The sequence below is a fragment of the Lithobates pipiens genome, unplaced genomic scaffold (genome assembly GCF_037356315.1).
Source record: "Lithobates pipiens isolate NorthernLeopardFrog02 unplaced genomic scaffold, aLitPip1_a1.2 Scaffold_19, whole genome shotgun sequence".
In the NCBI taxonomy this organism is placed as follows: domain Eukaryota; kingdom Metazoa; phylum Chordata; class Amphibia; order Anura; family Ranidae; genus Lithobates; species Lithobates pipiens.
The window spans coordinates 597,476,198-597,496,066 of NW_027507764.1; the positions used below are offsets into that span (position 1 = coordinate 597,476,198).

At 57.4% G+C, this 19,869-nt stretch overlaps 1 protein-coding gene across 1 annotated transcript in view; it reads left to right on the forward strand.

The window, feature by feature from the left end:
* TMUB1 (transmembrane and ubiquitin like domain containing 1) overlaps positions 1 to 12,513 on the forward strand; it is a 34,867-nt gene extending 22,354 nt beyond the window's left edge. The window contains exon 3 of the mRNA XM_077493682.1: positions 11,861 to 12,513. Within this exon, the coding sequence (XP_077349808.1) occupies positions 11,861 to 12,203 (343 nt within the window). The 3' untranslated portion in view covers positions 12,204 to 12,513. The remainder of the gene's footprint in view (positions 1 to 11,860) is intronic.
* Positions 12,514 to 19,869: the final 7,356 nt, after the last annotated feature.

The window sequence follows — 19,869 nt, forward strand, 5'->3', positions numbered from 1 at the left end:
CCCACCCACCACCAACCAATCCACCCCTCCCCCACACCAACCAACCGTCCCCGTCTGTCCGTCCGACACCGTCCTCCACATCAAGAGGTAAGATCTACCCCTCCCCCCCACCGATCTACCCCTCCCCCCCCCACCGATCTACCCCTCCCCCCCACCGATCTACCCCACCCCTCCCCCACCCACCGATCTACCCCTCCCCCACACCGATCTACCCCTCCCCCACCCACCGATCTACCCCTCCCCCACCCACCGATCTACCCCTCCCCCACCCACCGATCTACCCCTCCCCCACCCACCGATCTACCCCACCCCTCCCCCACCCACCGATCTACCCCTCCCCCCCACCGATCTACCCCTCCCCCACCCACCGATCTACCCCTCCCCTCCCCCACCCACCGATCTACCCCTCCCCCACCCACCACCAACCAATCCACCCCTCCCCCACACCAACCAACCGTCCCCGTCTGTCCGTCCGACACCGTCCTCCACATCAAGAGGTAACATCTACCCCTCCCCCCCACCGATCTACCCCACCCCTCCCCCACCCACCGATCTACCCCTCCCCCACCCACCGGTCTACCCCACCCACCGATCTACCCCACCCACCGATCTACCCCTCCCCCCCACCGATCTACCCCTCCCTCCCACCGATCTACCCCTCCCCCACCCACCGATCTACCCCTCCCCCACCCACCGATCTACCCCTCCCCCACCCACCGATCTACCCCTCCCCCACACCGATCTACCCCTCCCTCTCACCGATCTACCCCTCCCCCCCCACCGATCTACCCCTCCCCCCCACCGATCTACCCCACCCCCACCCACCACCAACCAATCCACCCCTCCCCCACACCAACCGCCCCCGTCTGTCCGTCCGACACCGTCCTCCACATCAAGAGGTAAGATCTACCCCTCCCCCCCACCGATCTACCCCTCCCCCCCACCGATCTACCCCCCCCCCCCCGATCTACCCCTCCCCCACCGATCTACCCCCCCCCCCCCACCTATCTACCCCTCCCCCCCCCACCGATCTACCCCCCCCCCACCCACCGATCTACCCCTCCCCCACCCACCGATCTACCCCTCCCCCCCACCGATCTACCCCTCCCCCACCCACCGATCTACCCCTCCCCCCCACGATCTACCCCTCCCCCACCCACCTATCCACCCCTCCCCCACCCACCGATCTACCCCACCCCTCCCCCACCCACCGATCTACCCCTCCCCCCCACCGATCTACCCCTCCCCCACCCACCGATCTACCCCTCCCCCACCCACCGATCCACCCCTCCCCCACCCACCACCAACCAATCCACCCCTCCCCCACACCAACCAACCGTCCCCGTCTGTCCGTCCGACACCGTCCTCTACATCAAGAGGTAAGATCTACCCCTCCCCCCCACCGATCTACCCCTCCCCCCCCACCGATCTACCCCTCCCCCACCGATCTACCCCTCCCCCACCCACCGATCTACCCCTCCCCCACCCACCGATCTACCCCCCCACCTATCCACCCCTCCCCCACCCACCGATCTACCCCACCCCTCCCCCACCCACCGATCTACCCCTCCCCCCCACGATCTACCCCTCCCTCCCACCGATCTACCCCTCCCCCACACCAACCAACCGTCCCCGTCTGTCCGTCCGACACCGTCCTCTACATCAAGAGGTAAGTTCTACCCCTCCCCCACACCGATCTACCCCTCCCCCACCCACCAATCTACCCCTCCTCCAACCGATCTACCCCTCCCCCACCCACCAATCTACCCCTCCCCCACCCACCAATCTACCCCTCCTCCAACCGATCTACCCCTCCCCCACCCACCAATCTACCCCACCCACCGATCTACCTCTCCTCCAACCGATCTACCCCTCCCCCACCCACCAATCTACCCCACCCACCGATCTACCCCTCCCCCACCCACCACCAACCAATCCACCCCTCCCCCACACCAACCAACCGTCCCCGTCTGTCCGTCCGACACCGTCCTCCACATCAAGAGGTAAGATCTACCCCTCCCCCACCCACCGATCTACCCCTCCCCCACCCACCGATCTACCCCTCCCACCGATCTACCCCTCCCCCACCCACCGATCTACCCCTCCCCCACCCACCGATCCACCCCTCCCCCACCCACCGATCTACCCCTCCCCCACCCACCGATCTACCCCTCCCCCACCAATCTACCCCTCCCCCACCCACCAATCTACCCCACCCACCGATCTACCCCTCCCCCACCCACCAATCTACCCCACCCACCGATCTACCCCTCCCCCACCCACCGATCTACCCCTCCCCCACCAATCTACCCCTCCCCCACCCACCGATCTACCCCACCCACCGATCCTCCCCCCCCCCCCACCAATCTACCCCTCCCCCACCCACCACCAACCGTCCCCGTCTGTCCGTCCGACACCGTCCTCCACATCAAGAGGTAAGATCTACCCCTCCCCCCCACCGATCTACCCCTCCCCCCCACCGATCCACCCCTCCCCCACCAATCTACCCCTCCCCCACCAATCTACCCCTCCCCCACCCACCGATCCACCCCTCCCCCACCCACCACCAACCGTCCCCCTCTGTCCGTCCAACACCGTCCTCCACATCAAGAGGTAAGATCTACCCCTCCCCCACCCACCGATCTACCCCACCCACCGATCCACCCCTCCCCCCCCACCAATCTACCCCTCCCCCACCCACCACCAACCGTCCCCGTCTGTCCGTCCGACACCGTCCTCCACATCAAGAGGTAAGATCTACCCCTCCCCCCCACCGATCTACCCCTCCCCCACCAATCTACCCCTCCCCCACCAATCTACCCCTCCCCCACCCACCGATCTACCCCTCCCCCACCCACCGATCTACCCCTCCCCCCCACCGATCTACCCCTCCCTCCCACCGATCTACCCCTCCCTCCCACCGATCTACCCCTCCCTCCCACCGATCTACCCCTCCCCCACCCACCGATCTACCCCTCCCCCACCCACCACCAACCAATCCACCCCTCCCCCACCCACCACCAACCATCCCCGTCTGTCCGTCCAACACCGTCCTCCACATCAAGAGGTAAGATCTACCCCTCCCCCCCCGATCTACCCCTCCCCCACCCACCGATCTACCCCTCCCCCACCCACCGATCTACCCCTCCCCCACCCACCGATCCACCCCTCCCCCACACCAACCAACCGTCCCCGTCTGTCCGTCCGACACCTTCCTCCACATCAAGAGGTAAGATCTACCCCTCCCCCCCCCCACCGATCTACCCCTCCCCCCCACCGATCCACCCCTCCCCCACACCAACCAACCGTCCCCGTCTGTCCGTCCGACACCATCCTCCACATCAAGAGGTAAGATCTACCCCTCCCCCCCACCGATCTACCCCTCCCTCCCACCGATCTACCCCTCCCCCACCCACCACCAACCGTCCCCGTCTGTCCGTCCGACACCTTCCTCCACATCAAGAGGTAAGATCTACCTCTCCCCCCACCGATCTACCCCTCCCCCACCCACCAATCTACCCCTCCCCCACCGATCTACCCCTCCCCCACCCACCACCAACCAATCCACCCCTCCCCCACACCAACCAACCGTCCCCGTCTGTCCGTCCGACACCGTCCTCCACATCAAGAGGTAAGATCTACCCCTCCCCCCCACCGATCTACCCCTCCCCCACCCACCTACCCCTCCCCCACACCAACCAACCGTCCCCGTCTGTCCGTCCGACACCGTCCTCCACATCAAGAGGTAAGATCTACCCCTCCCCCACCCACCGATCTACCCCTCCCCCACCCACCAATCTACCCCACCCACCGATCTACCCCTCCCCCACCCACCAATCTACCCCTCCCCCACCCACCAATCTACCCCTCCCCCACCCACCAATCTACCCCTCCTCCAACCGATCTACCCCTCTCCCACCCACCGATCCACCCCTCCCCCACCCACCGATCTACCTCTCCTCCAACCGATCTACCCCTCCCCCACCCACCAATCTACCCCACCCACCGATCTACCTCTCCTCCAACCGATCTACCCCTCCCCCACCCACCAATCTACCCCACCCACCGATCTACCCCTCTCCCACCCACCAATCTACCCCACCCACCGATCTACCCCTCTCCCACCCACCAATCTACCCCACCCACCGATCTACCCCTCTCCCACCCACCGATCTACCCCACCCTCCAATCTACCCCTCTCCCACCCACCGATCTACCCCACCCTCCAATCTACCCCTCTCCCACCCACCGATCTACCTCTCCTCCAACCGATCTACCCCTCCCCCACCCACCAATCTACCCCACCCACCGATCTACCCCACCCTCCAATCTACCCCTCTCCCACCCACCGATCTACCTCTCCTCCAACCAATCTACCCCTCTCCCACCCACCAATCTACCTCTCCTCCAACCAATCTACCCCTCCGCCACCCACAAATCGACCCCCTCTGCCCTATTGCCCCCCGGTGGTTGTCCTGTGACCCCCTCTGGGTGTAATATGGGTTCTCCCCCCCTCGGGGTGGGTAAGGCACCACCATATTCCGGAGTCGGGTATGTGGAGTTGTACTCAGCGGTAATGGTTCAATCCCTTCTCTCCATGTGGGGGAACCCCGGAGGCGCAGATCACCCCCCCCCCCCCCCCCCCATAAGGAGAAGTCATTGGCTGTTACAGGAGATCAGATAACCGTCCAATAACCATCAGCCCCGCCCCCTGAACCCGACCAATCCTTCCACCAACTCCAATATTCCAAATGGGGGGAGGGGACCGGCGTTCTATAGTCTGTCCTACATGACCGGCACAGCCGTGCGTTGTCTGCTCCTCCCCCATACACTGTGTCATGTTTGGGGGGTGGAGTCTGGAGTATATATATATATAGCAAAAATCTTAGGCAGGTGTGATGCTGTAAATGAAGAAGTCATTCAGACATTGAAGTGTTAATAGTAAGTGAATGAAGAGAAATCCAGAATGCAGAATACATTTGGGGGGGGCCAGTAGATGGGGGGGTACCTGGGTCCCACTGGTTTCCTCCGGACTTCTCTAGACAGTAGATGGGGTACCTGGGTCCCACTGGTTTCCTCCGGACTTCTCTAGACAGTAGATGGGGTACCTGGGTCCCACTGGTTTCCTCCGGACTTCTCTAGACAGTAGATGGGGGTACCTGGGTCCCACTGGTTACCTCCGGACTTCTCTGGACAGTAGATGGGGGTACCTGGGTCCCACTGGTTACCTCCGGACTTCTCTGGACAGTAGATGGGGTACCGGGGTCCCACTGGTTTCCTCCGGACTTCTCTGGACAGTAGATGGGGGGGTACCTGGGTTCCACTGGTTACCTCCGGACTTCTCTGGACAGTAGATGGGGGTACCTGGGTCCCACTGGTTACCTCCGGACTTCTCTGGACAGTAGATGGGGTACCGGGGTCCCACTGGTTTCCTCCGGACTTCTCTGGACAGTAGATGGGGGGGTACCTGGGTTCCACTGGTTACCTCCGGACTTCTCTGGACAGTAGATGGGGGTACCTGGGTCCCACTGGTTTCCTCCGGACTTCTCTGGACAGTAGATGGGGGTACCTGGGTCCCACTGGTTACCTCCGGACTTCTCTGGACAGTAGATGGGGTACCGGGGTCCCACTGGTTTCCTCCGGACTTCTCTGGACAGTAGATGGGGGGGTACCTGGGTCCCACTGGTTTCCTCCGGACTTCTCTAGACAGTAGATGGGGGTACCTGGGTCCCACTGGTTTCCTCCGGACTTCTCTAGACAGTAGATGGGGGTACCTGGGTCCCACTGGTTTCCTCCGGACTTCTCTAGACAGTAGATGGGGGTACCTGGGTCCCACTGGTTTTCTCTGGACTTCTCTGGACAGTAGATGGGTGTACCTGGGTCCCACTGGTTTCCTCCGGACTTCTCTGGACAGTAGATGGGGGTACCTGGGTCCCACTGGTTTCCTCCGGACTTCTCTAGACAGTAGATGGGGGTACCTGGGTCCCACTGGTTTCCTCCGGACTTCTCTGGACAGTAGATGGGGGTACCTGGGTCCCACTGGTTTCCTCTGGACTTCTCTGGACAGTAGATGGGGGTACCTGGGTCCCACTGGTTTCCTCCGGACTTCTCTGGACAGTAGATGGGGGGGTACCTGGGTCCCACTGGTTTCCTCTGGACTTCTCTGGACAGTAGATGGGGGTACCTGGGTCCCACTGGTTACCTCCGGACTTCTCTGGACAGTAGATGGGGTACCGGGGTCCCACTGGTTTCCTCCGGACTTCTCTGGACAGTAGATGGGGGGGTACCTGGGTTCCACTGGTTACCTCCGGACTTCTCTGGACAGTAGATGGGGGGGGGGGGTACCTGGGTCCCACTGGTTTCCTCCGGACTTCTCTAGACAGTAGATGGGGGTACCTGGGTCCCACTGGTTTTCTCTGGACTTCTCTGGACAGTAGATGGGGGTACCTGGGTCCCACTGGTTTCCTCCGGACTTCTCTGGACAGTAGATGGGGGTACCTGGGTCCCACTGGTTTTCTCTGGACTTCTCTGGACAGTAGATGGGGGTATCTGGGTCCCACTGGTTTCCTCTGGACTTCTCTGGACAGTAGATGGGGGTACCTGGGTCCCACTGGTTTCCTCCGGACTTCTCTGGACAGTAGATGGGGGTACCTGGGTCCCACTGGTTTCCTCTGGACTTCTCTGGACAGTAGATGGGGGTACCTGGGTCCCACTGGTTTCCTCCGGACTTCTCTGGACAGTAGATGGGGGTACCTGGGTCCCACTGGTTTTCTCTGGACTTCTCTGGACAGTAGATGGGGGGGTACCTGGGTTCCACTGGTTACCTCCGGACTTCTCTGGACAGTAGATGGGGGGGTATCTGGGTCCCACTGGTTTCCTCCGGACTTCTCTGGACAGTAGATGGGAGTACCTGGGTCCCGCTGGTTTCCTCCGGACTTCTCTGGACAGTAGATGGGGGGGTATCTGGGTCCCACTGGTTTCCTTCGGACTTCTCTGGACAGTAGATGGGTGTTCCTGGGTCCCACTGGTTTCCTCCGGACTTCTCTGGACAGTAGATGGGGGTACCTGGGTCCCACTGGTTTCCTCCGGACTTCTCTGGACAGTAGATGGGGGTACCTGGGTCCCACTGGTTTCCTCTGGACTTCTCTGGACAGTAGATGGGGGGGTATCTGGGTCCCACTGGTTTCCTCCGGACTTCTCTGGACAGTAGATGGGAGTACCTGGGTCCCGCTGGTTTCCTCCGGACTTCTCTGGACAGTAGATGGGGGGGTACCTGGGTTCCACTGGTTACCTCCGGACTTCTCTGGACAGTAGATGGGGGGGGGGGGGGGTACCTGGGTCCCACTGGTTTCCTCCGGACTTCTCTAGACAGTAGATGGGGGTACCTGGGTCCCACTGGTTTTCTCTGGACTTCTCTGGACAGTAGATGGGGGTACCTGGGTCCCACTGGTTTCCTCCGGACTTCTCTGGACAGTAGATGGGGGTACCTGGGTCCCACTGGTTTTCTCTGGACTTCTCTGGACAGTAGATGGGGGTATCTGGGTCCCACTGGTTTCCTCTGGACTTCTCTGGACAGTAGATGGGGGTACCTGGGTCCCACTGGTTTCCTCCGGACTTCTCTGGACAGTAGATGGGGGTACCTGGGTCCCACTGGTTTCCTCTGGACTTCTCTGGACAGTAGATGGGGGTACCTGGGTCCCACTGGTTTCCTCCGGACTTCTCTGGACAGTAGATGGGGGTACCTGGGTCCCACTGGTTTCCTCCGGACTTCTCTGGACAGTAGATGGGGGTACCTGGGTCCCACTGGTTTCCTCTGGACTTCTCTGGACAGTAGATGGGGGGGTATCTGGGTCCCACTGGTTTCCTCCGGACTTCTCTGGACAGTAGATGGGAGTACCTGGGTCCCGCTGGTTTCCTCCGGACTTCTCTGGACAGTAGATGGGGGGGTATCTGGGTCCCACTGGTTTCCTCCGGACTTCTCTGGACAGTAGATGGGGGTACCTGGGTCCCACTGGTTTCCTCTGGACTTCTCTAGACAGTAGATGGGGGGGTATCTGGGTCCCACTGGTTTCCTCTGGACTTCTCTGGACAGTAGATGGGGGGGGTATCTGGGTCCCACTGGTTTCCTCTGGACTTCTCTGGACAGTAGATGGGGGGGGGGTATCTGGGTCCCACTGGTTTCCTCTGGACTTCTCTGGACAGTAGATGGGGGGTATCTGGGTCCCACTGGTGTTTCATCCTACCTATGAAATTGATCAGTAGCACCTGCTTGGTATAATTGGGTAATCATACACCTGACGTTATACATGTGTAAGAACTGCTGCTGGTTTGAAGGCCAAAGTGGGGTGGGGGGTCGTCACCCCAAATATTGATTGGATTTGATATTTTCTATTCACTTGCTTTTAATTTTTAGTAGAATTCTTATAAAATTTCTTCACACCTGCCTAAAACGTTTGCGTTTTGTACCCCGGGAATCATTGGGGTGATTAATGGTCCACGTTGGGTATTGGAGGGGGTATTACGTTGTGTACCCCGGAATCATTGGGGTGATGGTCCACGTTGGGTATTGGAGGGGTGTATTACGTTGTGTACCCCGGGAATCATTGGGGTGATGGTCCACATTGGGTATTGGAGGGGGTATTACGTTGTGTACCCCGGGAATTATTGGGGTGATGGTCCACATTGGGTATTGGAGGGGGTATTACGTTGTGTACCCCGGGAATCATTGGGGTGATGGTCCACATTGGGTATTGGAGGGGGTATTACGTTGTGTACCCCGGGAATCATTGGGGTGATTGTCCACATTGGGTATTGGAGGGGGTATTACGTTGTGTACCCCGGGAATCATTGGGGTGATGGTCCACATTGGGTATTGGAGGGGGTATTACGTTGTGTACCCCGGGAATCATTGGGGTGATGGTCCACATTGGGTATTGGAGGGGTGTATTACGTTGTGTACCCCGGGAATCATTGGGGTGATGGTCCACATTGGGTATTGGAGGGGTGTATTACGTTGTGTACCCCGGGAATCATTGGGGTGATGGTCCACGTTGGGTATTGGAGGGGGGTATTACGTTGTGTACCCCGGGAATCATTGGGGTGATGGTCCACATTGGGTATTGGAGGGGTGTATTACGTTGTGTACCCCGGGAATCATTGGGGTGATTGTCCACATTGGGTATTGGAGGGGGGTATTACGTTGTGTACCCCGGGAATCATTGGGGTGATGGTCCACATTGGGTATTGGAGGGGGGTATTACGTTGTGTACCCCGGGAATCATTGGGGTGATGGTCCACATTGGGTATTGGAGGGGGGTATTACGTTGTGTACCCCGGGAATCATTGGGGTGATGGTCCACATTGGGTATTGGAGGGGTGTATTACGTTGTGTACCCCGGGAATCATTGGGGTGATTGTCCACATTGGGTATTGGAGGGGGGTATTACGTTGTGTACCCCGGGAATCATTGGGGTGATGGTCCACATTGGGTATTGGAGGGGGGTATTACGTTGTGTACCCCGGGAATCATTGGGGTGATGGTCCACATTGGGTATTGGAGGGGGGTATTACGTTGTGTACCCCGGGAATCATTGGGGTGATGGTCCACATTGGGTATTGGAGGGGGGTATTACGTTGTGTACCCGGGAATCATTGGGGTGATGGTCCACATTGGGTATTGGAGGGGTGTATTACGTTGTGTACCCCGGGAATCATTGGGGTGATGGTCCACATTGGGTATTGGAGGGGGGTATTACGTTGTCTACCCCGGGAATCATTGGGGTGATGGTCCACATTGGGTATTGGAGGGGGGTATTACGTTGTGTACCCCGGGAATCATTGGGGTGATGGTCCACATTGGGTATTGGAGGGGGTATTACGTTGTGTACCCCGGGAATCATTGGGGTGATGGTCCACATTGGGTATTGGAGGGGGGTATTACGTTGTGTACCCCGGGAATCATTGGGGTGATGGTCCACATTGGGTATTGGAGGGGTGTATTACGTTGTGTACCCCGGGAATCATTGGGGTGATGGTCCACATTGGGTATTGGAGGGGGCTATTACGTTGTGTACCCCGGGAATCATTGGGGTGATGGTCCACATTGGGTATTGGAGGGGTGTATTACGTTGTGTACCCCGGGAATCATTGGGGTGATGGTCCACATTGGGTATTGGAGGGGTGTATTACGTTATGTACCCCGGGAATCATTGGGGTGATGGTCCACATTGGGTATTGGAGGGGGGTATTACGTTGTGTACCCCGGGAATCATTGGGGTGATGGTCCACATTGGGTATTGGAGGGGTGTATTACGTTATGTACCCCGGGAATCATTGGGGTGATGGTCCACATTGGGTATTGGAGGGGGGTATTACGTTGTGTACCCCGGGAATCATTGGGGTGATGGTCCACATTGGGTATTGGAGGGGGGTATTACGTTGTGTACCCCGGGAATCATTGGGGTGATTGTCCACGTTGGGTATTGGAGGGGGGTATTACGATGTGTACCCCGGGAATCATTGGGGTGATGGTCCACGTTGGGTATTGGAGGGGTGTATTACGTTGCGTACCCCGGGAATCATTGGGGTGATGGTCCACATTGGGTATTGGAGGGGGGTATTACGATGTGTACCCCGGGAATCATTGGGGTGATGGTCCACATTGGGTATTGGAGGGGTGTATTACGTTGCGTACCCCGGGAATCATTGGGGTGATGGTCCACATTGGGTATTGGAGGGGGGTATTACGATGTGTACCCCGGGAATCATTGGGGTGATGGTCCACATTGGGTATTGGAGGGGGGTATTACGTTGTGTACCCGGGAATCATTGGGGTGATTAATGGTCCACATTGGGTATTGGAGGGGTGTATTACGTTGTGTACCCCGGGAATCATTGGGGTGATGGTCCACGTTGGGTATTGGAGGGGTGTATTACGTTGTGTACCCCGGGAATCATTGGGGTGATGGTCCACATTGGGTATTGGAGGGGGGTATTACGATGTGTACCCCGGGAATCATTGGGGTGATGGTCCACATTGGGTATTGGAGGGGGGTATTACGATGTGTACCCCGGGAATCATTGGGGTGATGGTCCACATTGGGTATTGGAGGGGGGTATTACGTTGTGTACCCGGGAATCATTGGGGTGATGGTCCACATTGGGTATTGGAGGGGTGTATTACGATGTGTACCCCGGCATTTTGTGGGTGATGGTCCACATTGGGTATTGGAGGGGTGTATTACGATGTGTACCCCGGCATTTTGTGGGTGATGGTCCACATTGGGTATTGGAGGGGGGGGTATTACGATGTGTACCCCGGGAATCATTGGGGTGATGGTCCACATTGGGTATTGGAGGGGTGTATTACGTTGTGTACCCCGGGAATCATTGGGGTGATGGTCCACATTGGGTATTGGAGGGGGGTATTACGTTGTGTACCCCGGGAATCGTTGGGGTGATGGTCCACATTGGGTATTGGAGGGGTGTATTACGTTTTGTACCCCGGGAATCATTGGGGTGATGGTCCACATTGGGTATTGGAGGGGGGTATTACGTTGTGTACCCCGGGAATCGTTGGGGTGATGGTCCACATTGGGTATTGGAGGGGTGTATTACGATGTGTACCCCGGCATTTTGTGGGTGATGGTCCACATTGGGTATTGGAGGGGGGGGTATTACGATGTGTACCCCGGGAATCATTGGGGTGATGGTCCACATTGGGTATTGGAGGGGTGTATTACGTTGTGTACCCCGGGAATCATTGGGGTGATGGTCCACATTGGGTATTGGAGGGGGGTATTACGTTGTGTACCCCAGGATTTTGTGGGTGACTGATCATATGCTCCTCTTCTTCTTCCAGGACACATTTTCCCGGCCAGGAGGGTCACATCCGTCTCATCTATCAGGGGCAGCTTCTTCGGGATGATTCCCGGACTGTGGCATCTCTTCAGCTGACGGACGGCTGTGTGGTGCATTGTCACATCTCCCAGCATGCAGCATCCCCCGGACAGAGCAGCAGCGACCTTTCTGAGGTTCCTCTGAACATTGGCACTCTCCTGGTTCCTCTATTAGTCCTTGTTTTAGCCTTATTGTGGTACTGCCAGTTCCAGTACCCTCATATATTCACTGCCACCGCCACTGTGTGCCTGGGAGCCATCACTCTGCTCGTCATCGTCATAACGTTTGCCACGTACAGAGGATAGGAGATCCATCACCAGCAATGACTGAAGCAACCTTCATTCTCACGTGTGCCATACGTGTCCTTCCACGGGATTAGACTTACCTTTGCTGCGGTGATGGTCAGACTGCTGGGGGAAGCTCTGCTGTCTCCTGAGATCTGGTGGCTTCTTCACCTCAATAAAACATCTTTCAGTTCCTGAGCCACTGTGATGAGTTGACTCTAAAACCTCTTATGTCCGGTCTATGGAGGCTGACCATGTATGTGTGTCATGTCTCTTCAATGCTGCCATATTAGATCACCAATTCTCTAAACATGCAATATTTGGCCTAAAATGTGCTGCATCTGTGTTTTGTAACCCCAGAGGCATACGCAGACCATCCAGATCCTCTGACCCAGGGTTCCCCTGAGACTATCCAGATCCACTGACCCAGGGTTCCCCTGAGACTATCCAGATCCACTGACCCAGGGTTCTCCTGAGACTATCCAGATCCACTGACCCAGGGTTCTCCTGAGACTATCCAGATCCACTGACCCAGGGTTCTCCTGAGACTATCCAGATCCACTGACCCGGGGTTCCCCTGAGACTATCCAGATCCACTGACCCAGGGTTCCCCTGAGACTATCCAGATCCACTGACCCAGGGTTCTCCTGAGACCATCCAGATCCACTGACCCAGGGTTCTCCTGAGACTATCCAGATCCACTGACCCAGGGTTCCCCTGAGACCATCCAGATCCACTGACCCAGGGTTCCCCTGAGACTATCCAGATCCACTGACCCAGGGTTCTCCTGAGACCATCCAGATCCACTGACCCAGGGTTCCCCTGAGACCATCCAGATCCACTGACCCAGGGTTCCCCTGAGACTATCCAGATCCACTGACCCAGGGTTCCCCTGAGACTATCCAGATCCACTGACCCAGGGTTCCCCTGAGACTATCCAGATCCACTGACCCAGGGTTCCCCTGAGACCATCCAGATCCACTGACCCGGGGTTCCCCTGAAACTCTCCAGATCCACTGACCCGGGGTTCCCCTGAGACTATCCAGATCCACTGACCCAGGGTTCCCCTGAAACTATCCAGATCCACTGACCCAGGGTTCCCCTGAATCTATCCAGATCCTCTGACCCAGGGTTCCCCTGAGACTATCCAGATCCACTGACCCAGGGTTCCCCTGAGACTATCCAGATCCACTGACCCAGGGTTCCCCTGAGACTATCCAGATCCACTGACCCAGGGTTCCCCTGAGACCATCCAGATCCACTGACCCGGGGTTCCCCTGAGACTATCCAGATCCACTGACCCAGGGTTCCCCTGAGACCATCCAGATCCACTGACCCAGGGTTCCCCTGAGACTATCCAGATCCACTGACCCAGGGTTCTCCTGAGACCATCCAGATCCACTGACCCAGGGTTCCCCTGAGACCATCCAGATCCACTGACCCAGGGTTCCCCTGAGACTATCCAGATCCACTGACCCAGGGTTCCCCTGAGACTATCCAGATCCACTGACCCAGGGTTCCCCTGAGACTATCCAGATCCACTGACCCAGGGTTCCCCTGAGACCATCCAGATCCACTGACCCGGGGTTCCCCTGAAACTATCCAGATCCACTGACCCGGGGTTCCCCTGAGACTATCCAGATCCACTGACCCAGGGTTCCCCTGAAACTATCCAGATCCACTGACCCAGGGTTCCCCTGAATCTATCCAGATCCTCTGACCCAGGGTTCCCCTGAGACTATCCAGATCCACTGACCCAGGGTTCCCCTGAGACTATCCAGATCCACTGACCCAGGGTTCCCCTGAGACTATCCAGATCCACTGACCCAGGGTTCCCCTGAGACCATCCAGATCCACTGACCCGGGGTTCCCCTGAGACTATCCAGAGCCACTGACCCGGGGTTCCCCTGAGACTATCCAGATCCACTGACCCGGGGTTCCCCTGAGACTATCCAGATCCACTGACCCAGGGTTCCCCTGAGACTATCCAGATCCACTGACCCAGGGTTCCCCTGAGACTATCCAGATCCACTGACCCAGGGTTCCCCTGAGACTATCCAGATCCACTGACCCAGGGTTCCCCTGAGACTATCCAGATCCACTGACCCAGGGATCCCCTGAGACTATCCAGATCCACTGACCCAGGGTTCCTCTGAGACTATCCAGATCCACTGACCCGGGGTTCCCCTGAGACTATCCAGATCCACTGACCCGGGGTTCCCCTGAGACTATCCAGATCCACTGACCCGGGGTTCCCCTGAGACTATCCAGATCCACTGACCCAGGGTTCCCCTGAGACTATCCAGATCCTTTGACCAAGGGTTCCCCTGAGACTATCCAGATCCACTGACCCAGGGTTCCCCTGAGACTATCCAGATCCACTGACCCAGGGTTCCCCTGAGACTATCCAGATCCACTGACCCAGGGTTCCCCTGAGACCATCCAGATCCACTGACCCGGGGTTCCTCTGAGACTATCCAGATCCACTGACCCGGGGTTCCCCTGAGACTATCCAGATCCACTGACCCGGGGTTCCCCTGAGACTATCCAGATCCACTGACCCAGGGTTCCCCTGAATCTATCCAGATCCTCTGACCCAGGGTTCCCCTGAGACTATCCAGATCCACTGACCCAGGGTTCCCCTGAGACTATCCAGATCCACTGACCCAGGGTTCCCCTGAGACCATCCAGATCCACTGACCCAGGGTTCCCCTGAGACTATCCAGATCCACTGACCCAGGGTTCCTCTGAGACTATCCAGATCCACTGACCCAGGGTTCCCCTGAGACTATCCAGATCCACTGACCCAGGGTTCCTCTGAGACTATGCAGATCCACTGACCTAGGGTTCCCCTGAGACTATCCAGATCCACTGACCCAGGGTTCTCCTGAGACTATGCAGATCCACTGACCTAGGGTTCCCCTGAGACCAACCAGATCCACTGACCCAATGTCTACTAGAAACCAGTCAAATCCAAAGCTCAGTGACAAACCAGATCCACTTGCCCAGTGTCTCTGAGAAACCACTCCAGTCCAATGGGCCAATGTCCAACCAAATCCATTGACCCAGCGTACTCTGGAGACTATCAGGATCTACTTGCCCAATGTCACCCATAAACCCTTCATATTTACATATTTCCAGCGGCCAAGATATTCCTCCCAATGTCGGGGAGGTGGAGTTATGTGTCACATAAGGTGGAGCTGTGCAGCAGATTGAAACCCCCAAACAGCTCGAGAGAGAGAGGTGTAGTGAGGGCTGCACTGTGTGGGGGAAGGTAGATCAAAGCTACAGTTACTGAGCTCAGCCTATGCGGAAACTTCCTGACCGTTCCGATGTCCGACCTCCTCCCCCGAGTGTTCCGATGTCTGACCTCCTCCCCCGAGTGTTCCGATGTCTGACCTCCTCCCCGAGCGTTCCGATGTCTGACCTCCTCCCCCGAGCGTTCCGATCTCTGACCTCCTCCCCCGAGCGTTCCGATGTCTGACCTCCTCCCCCAAGCGTTCCCGTGTCTGACCTCCTCCTCCCCCGAGCGTTCCGATGTCTGACCTCCTCCCCCGAGCGTTCCGAGGTCTGACCTCCTCCCCCGAGCGTTCCGAGGTCTGACCTCCTCCCCCGAGCGTTCCGATGTCTGACCTCCTCCCCCGAGCGTTCCGATGTCTGACCTCCTCCCCCGAGCGTTCCGATGTCTGACCTCCTCCCCCGAGCGTTCCGATGTCTGACCTCCTCCCCCGAGCGTTCCGATGTCTGACCCCCTCCCCCGAGCATTCCGATGTCTGACCTCCTCCCCCGAGCGTTCCGATGTCTGACCTCCTCCCCCGAGCGTTCCGATGTCTGACCTCCTCCCCCGAGCGTTCCGATGTCGGACCTCCTCCCCGAGCGTTCCGATGTCTGACCTCCTCCCCGAGCGTTCCGATGTCTGGCCTCCTCCCCCGAGCGTTCCGATGTCTGGCCTCCTCCCCCGAGCGTTCCGATGTCTGGCCTCCTCCCCCGAGCGTTCCGATGTCTGACCTCCTCCCCCGAGCGTTCCGATGTCTGACCTCCTCCCCCGAGCGTTCCGATGTCTGACCTCCGCCCCCGAGCGTTCCGATGTCTGACCTCCTCCCCGAGCGTTCCGATGTCTGACCTCCTCCCCCGAGCGTTCCGATGTCTGACCTCCTCCCCCGAGCGTTCCGATGTCTGACCTCCTCCCCCGAGCGTTCCGATGTCTGACCTCCTCCCTGAGCGTTCCGATGTCTGACCTCCTCCCCGAGCGTTCCGATGTCTGACCTCCTCCCCGAGCGTTCCGATGTCTGACCTCCTCCCCCGAGCGTTCCGATGTCTGACCTCCTCCCCCGAGCGTTCCGATGTCTGACCTCCTCCCCGAGCGTTCCGATGTCTGACCTCCTCCCCCGAGGGTTCCGATGTCTGACCTCCTCCCCCGAGCGTTCCGATGTCTGACCTCCTCCCCGAGCGTTCCGATGTCTGACCTCCTCTCTGAGCGTTCCGATATCTGGCCTCCTCCCTGAGCGTTCCCAGCTTCCCTGGTTGGTGTAGGGCGGGTTGTGTACAGATGGGGGGGGGGGGTTTATATTTTTAATGTTTCACTTTAAGCTTTATTAAAATCTTGGCTCTCTGCCAACTAGACATCACACTTGAGGTGGCCTCCTCTATGAGGCCGGGTATAGAGAAGACATCACACTTGAGGTGGCCTCTATGACATCACACTGAGGTGGCCTCCCCTATGAGGCCGGGTATAGAGATGACATCGCACTTGAGGTGGCCTCCTCTATGACATCACACTGAGGTGGCCTCCACTATGAGGCCGGGTATAGAGAAGACGTCACACTGAGGTATGAGGCCAAATAATAAGAGTTTTATTCTTCCCATACATTCCTTTTCTCTGTGTCCATTGAGGGAATGGGTGAATTCAGAATCATCCAGGTTCCATAGAACCACCTACAGGAACTATAAAAAAACAACCTATAAGCCCGTCCCGAATAATTCCTCCAAATACCCCTAGTCTGCCTCCATCTTGTGAAATGCAATAGCAGGGCAAGTAATAGCACAGAGGGGGTTGGGACATTTGTCCAAGTGAGGATTGGGCGACAGAGGCTGGGGGCGGTCTGCAACTTAGGACTACCAGAAGGAGCAACACCCAAATTTGAGCCAGATGAGAAGTCCTCTGCAGGATAAGGGAGGCTGCCAATGGAGGCCACAGAAGAATAGCCTGACCAGGAGAAAATAGAATACTGCAATGACTCCACCAAAAGGAAGACTGACCATCAGGAAGCCGCAAAAACGAAAAAATCCACCAAAACAGGCGGAACGTAACTACCGGATAAGGAAGTACATGAGATGGTCACCAGAAGGGAAGACTGGAATGAGCTGCTAGGAGAAAGGTCCACCAAGGGTAACCTTGGGCAGAAAACAGGAAAAGACAGCTGGTCTGCTAGTGAAGGGCAAGCCTCAGGGTACCGGGAAGAAAGGTCCTGTGATAAGGAGATATCCAAAGAATGTGAGAATCATCACAGTGTAATGTCTCGTGTGGACAGCCAAGTGCCCCGAGACTGGAGGAGAACTACAAGGAACCAACCATGAAGAAGGGGCTCTAGAGGACCCTTAGAAAGGTAATCGGTGTTGTCAGGTAGAATATAACCCCAGACTGGTACAAGGAACACGAGGCAAATGGATGGACAAGACCACCTATAGCAACACCCTAAAGTGTCCCTGGGGTCTGACATAGGAACATGTAGGAGATGAGCAGCGCTCAATCACACAAGACTCTACAACCAGTGCGGCGACCATCAACCGAGGCCAATGCATGGTCTCTGAGGAAGACTCCCCAACGTCATTCAGTGTAGTGACCCAACCCCTTGTCCTGCCATGGCAAGGACTCCCAAACCTTCCCACAGGTGAAGCTCCTGTAACAGCTAGGTCAGGGATCCCCAAGCTTTCTAAATAAAGGGCCAGTTTACTGTTCTTCAGACTTTAGGGGGGGTCAGACTGTGGTCATCGGGAGTAGAAAATGTCCCGGCATCAGTTGGAGGGTCTATGCCCCATCATTGTCTTTGGTAGGAATTTTGCACCAGCATTGGTGTCATTGAGCCCCATCGTTTGTGTCATTGGGGCGAATTTTTCCTCAATTGTTGGTGTCATTGGGAGGAATTATGCCCCAACATTGGTGTCATTGAGCCCCATCGTTTGTGTCATTGGGGCGAATTTTTCCTCAATTGTTGGTGTCATTGGGAGGAATTATGCCCCAACATTGGTGTCATTGAGCCCCATCGTTTGTGTCATTGGGATGAATTTTTCCTCAATTGTTGGTGTCATTGGGAGGAATTGTGCCCCAACATTGGTGTCATTGGAAGGAATAGTGCCCCATTGTTGGTAGTATTGGGAAGAATTGTGCCCCTTTGTTGGTGTCAATGAATGAAATAGTGCCCCAAGGGCTGGATAAAAGCGAGCAAAGGGCTGCATCTGGCCCCTGGGTCACAGGCTGACATCTCCTATATCAGTGGTCTCCAAACTGTTGAAGATGACCCCATACAATTAGGGGTTCTAGATTGCAGCCATTAGATCCTTCTGGGGATACCCAGTGAACACACATGGAACCGCTAGGGACATATGGACTGAGGTGGGACTTTCCTCTGGGTGTCTTAGTCAGGAGACGTTGCTTTGGCACAGCTGTAATACAAGTTCCATATGAAGCCAGGCCTCGGGTACTCACAGCTGGTGCCAATGAATGTTTCGGTTGGGTAGAGGTGAAGGGGTCCCTGTAGGCAGGTGGTGGGAATAGACTGGAGACCCATGTGTAGCCTCAGGAGCAGGTTGATGTTTTCTCCCAGTAGGTAGTGTTGGGCCCTCAGCCATTACCCCTCGTCCAGTAAAACCAGAGATGGTGGGTAATTTGGAGAGGGACCCAGCAGTGAAGACACAGAGGTGACTCCCGGTGTTCAGCCCGATCAGTCACTCCACAGAGCGAGTCCTCGGGGGGGGGGGGGGGAGAGGGTCACCCCTGACCTAGTGCCACAGCTCTGGACCCCCAAAGCTCTCTGCGGTCTGTAAGGCACCACAATTCAAAGACCCATGCCCAGAGGTCCAGGCTAACCCTTCACATCCCGGCCAGGAGGGTCCAGAGCTGAACAACAAGACCGTACAACCTTCCGGGACACCAGCAAAAAAACCCGAGGCCGGCTGGTAAGAGGAGGAGGAGTTATATGGGGGCCGGCTGGTTAGAGGAGGAGGAGTTATATGGGGGCCGGCTGGTTAGAGGAGGAGGAGTTATATGGGGGCCGGCTGGTTAGAGGAGGAGGAGTTATATGGGGGCCGGCTGGTTAGAGGAGGAGGAGTTATATGGGGGCCGGCTGGTTAGAGGAGGAGGAGTTATATGGGGCCGGCTGGTTAGAGGAGGAGGAGCTATATGGGGGCCTGCTGGTTAGAAGAGGAGGAGTTATATGGGGGCCTGCTGGTTAGAGGAGGAGGAGTTATATGGGGGCCGGCTGGTTAGAGGAGGAGGAGCTATATGGGGGCGGCTGGTTAGAGGAGGAGGAGTTATATGGGGGCGGCTGGTTAGAGGAGGAGGAGTTATATGGGGGCCAGCTGGTTAGAGGAGGAGGAGTTATATGGGGCCGGCTGGTTAGAGGAGGAGGAGTTATATGGGGGCCGGCTGGTTAGAGGAGGAGGAGTTATATGGGGGCCGGCTGGTTAG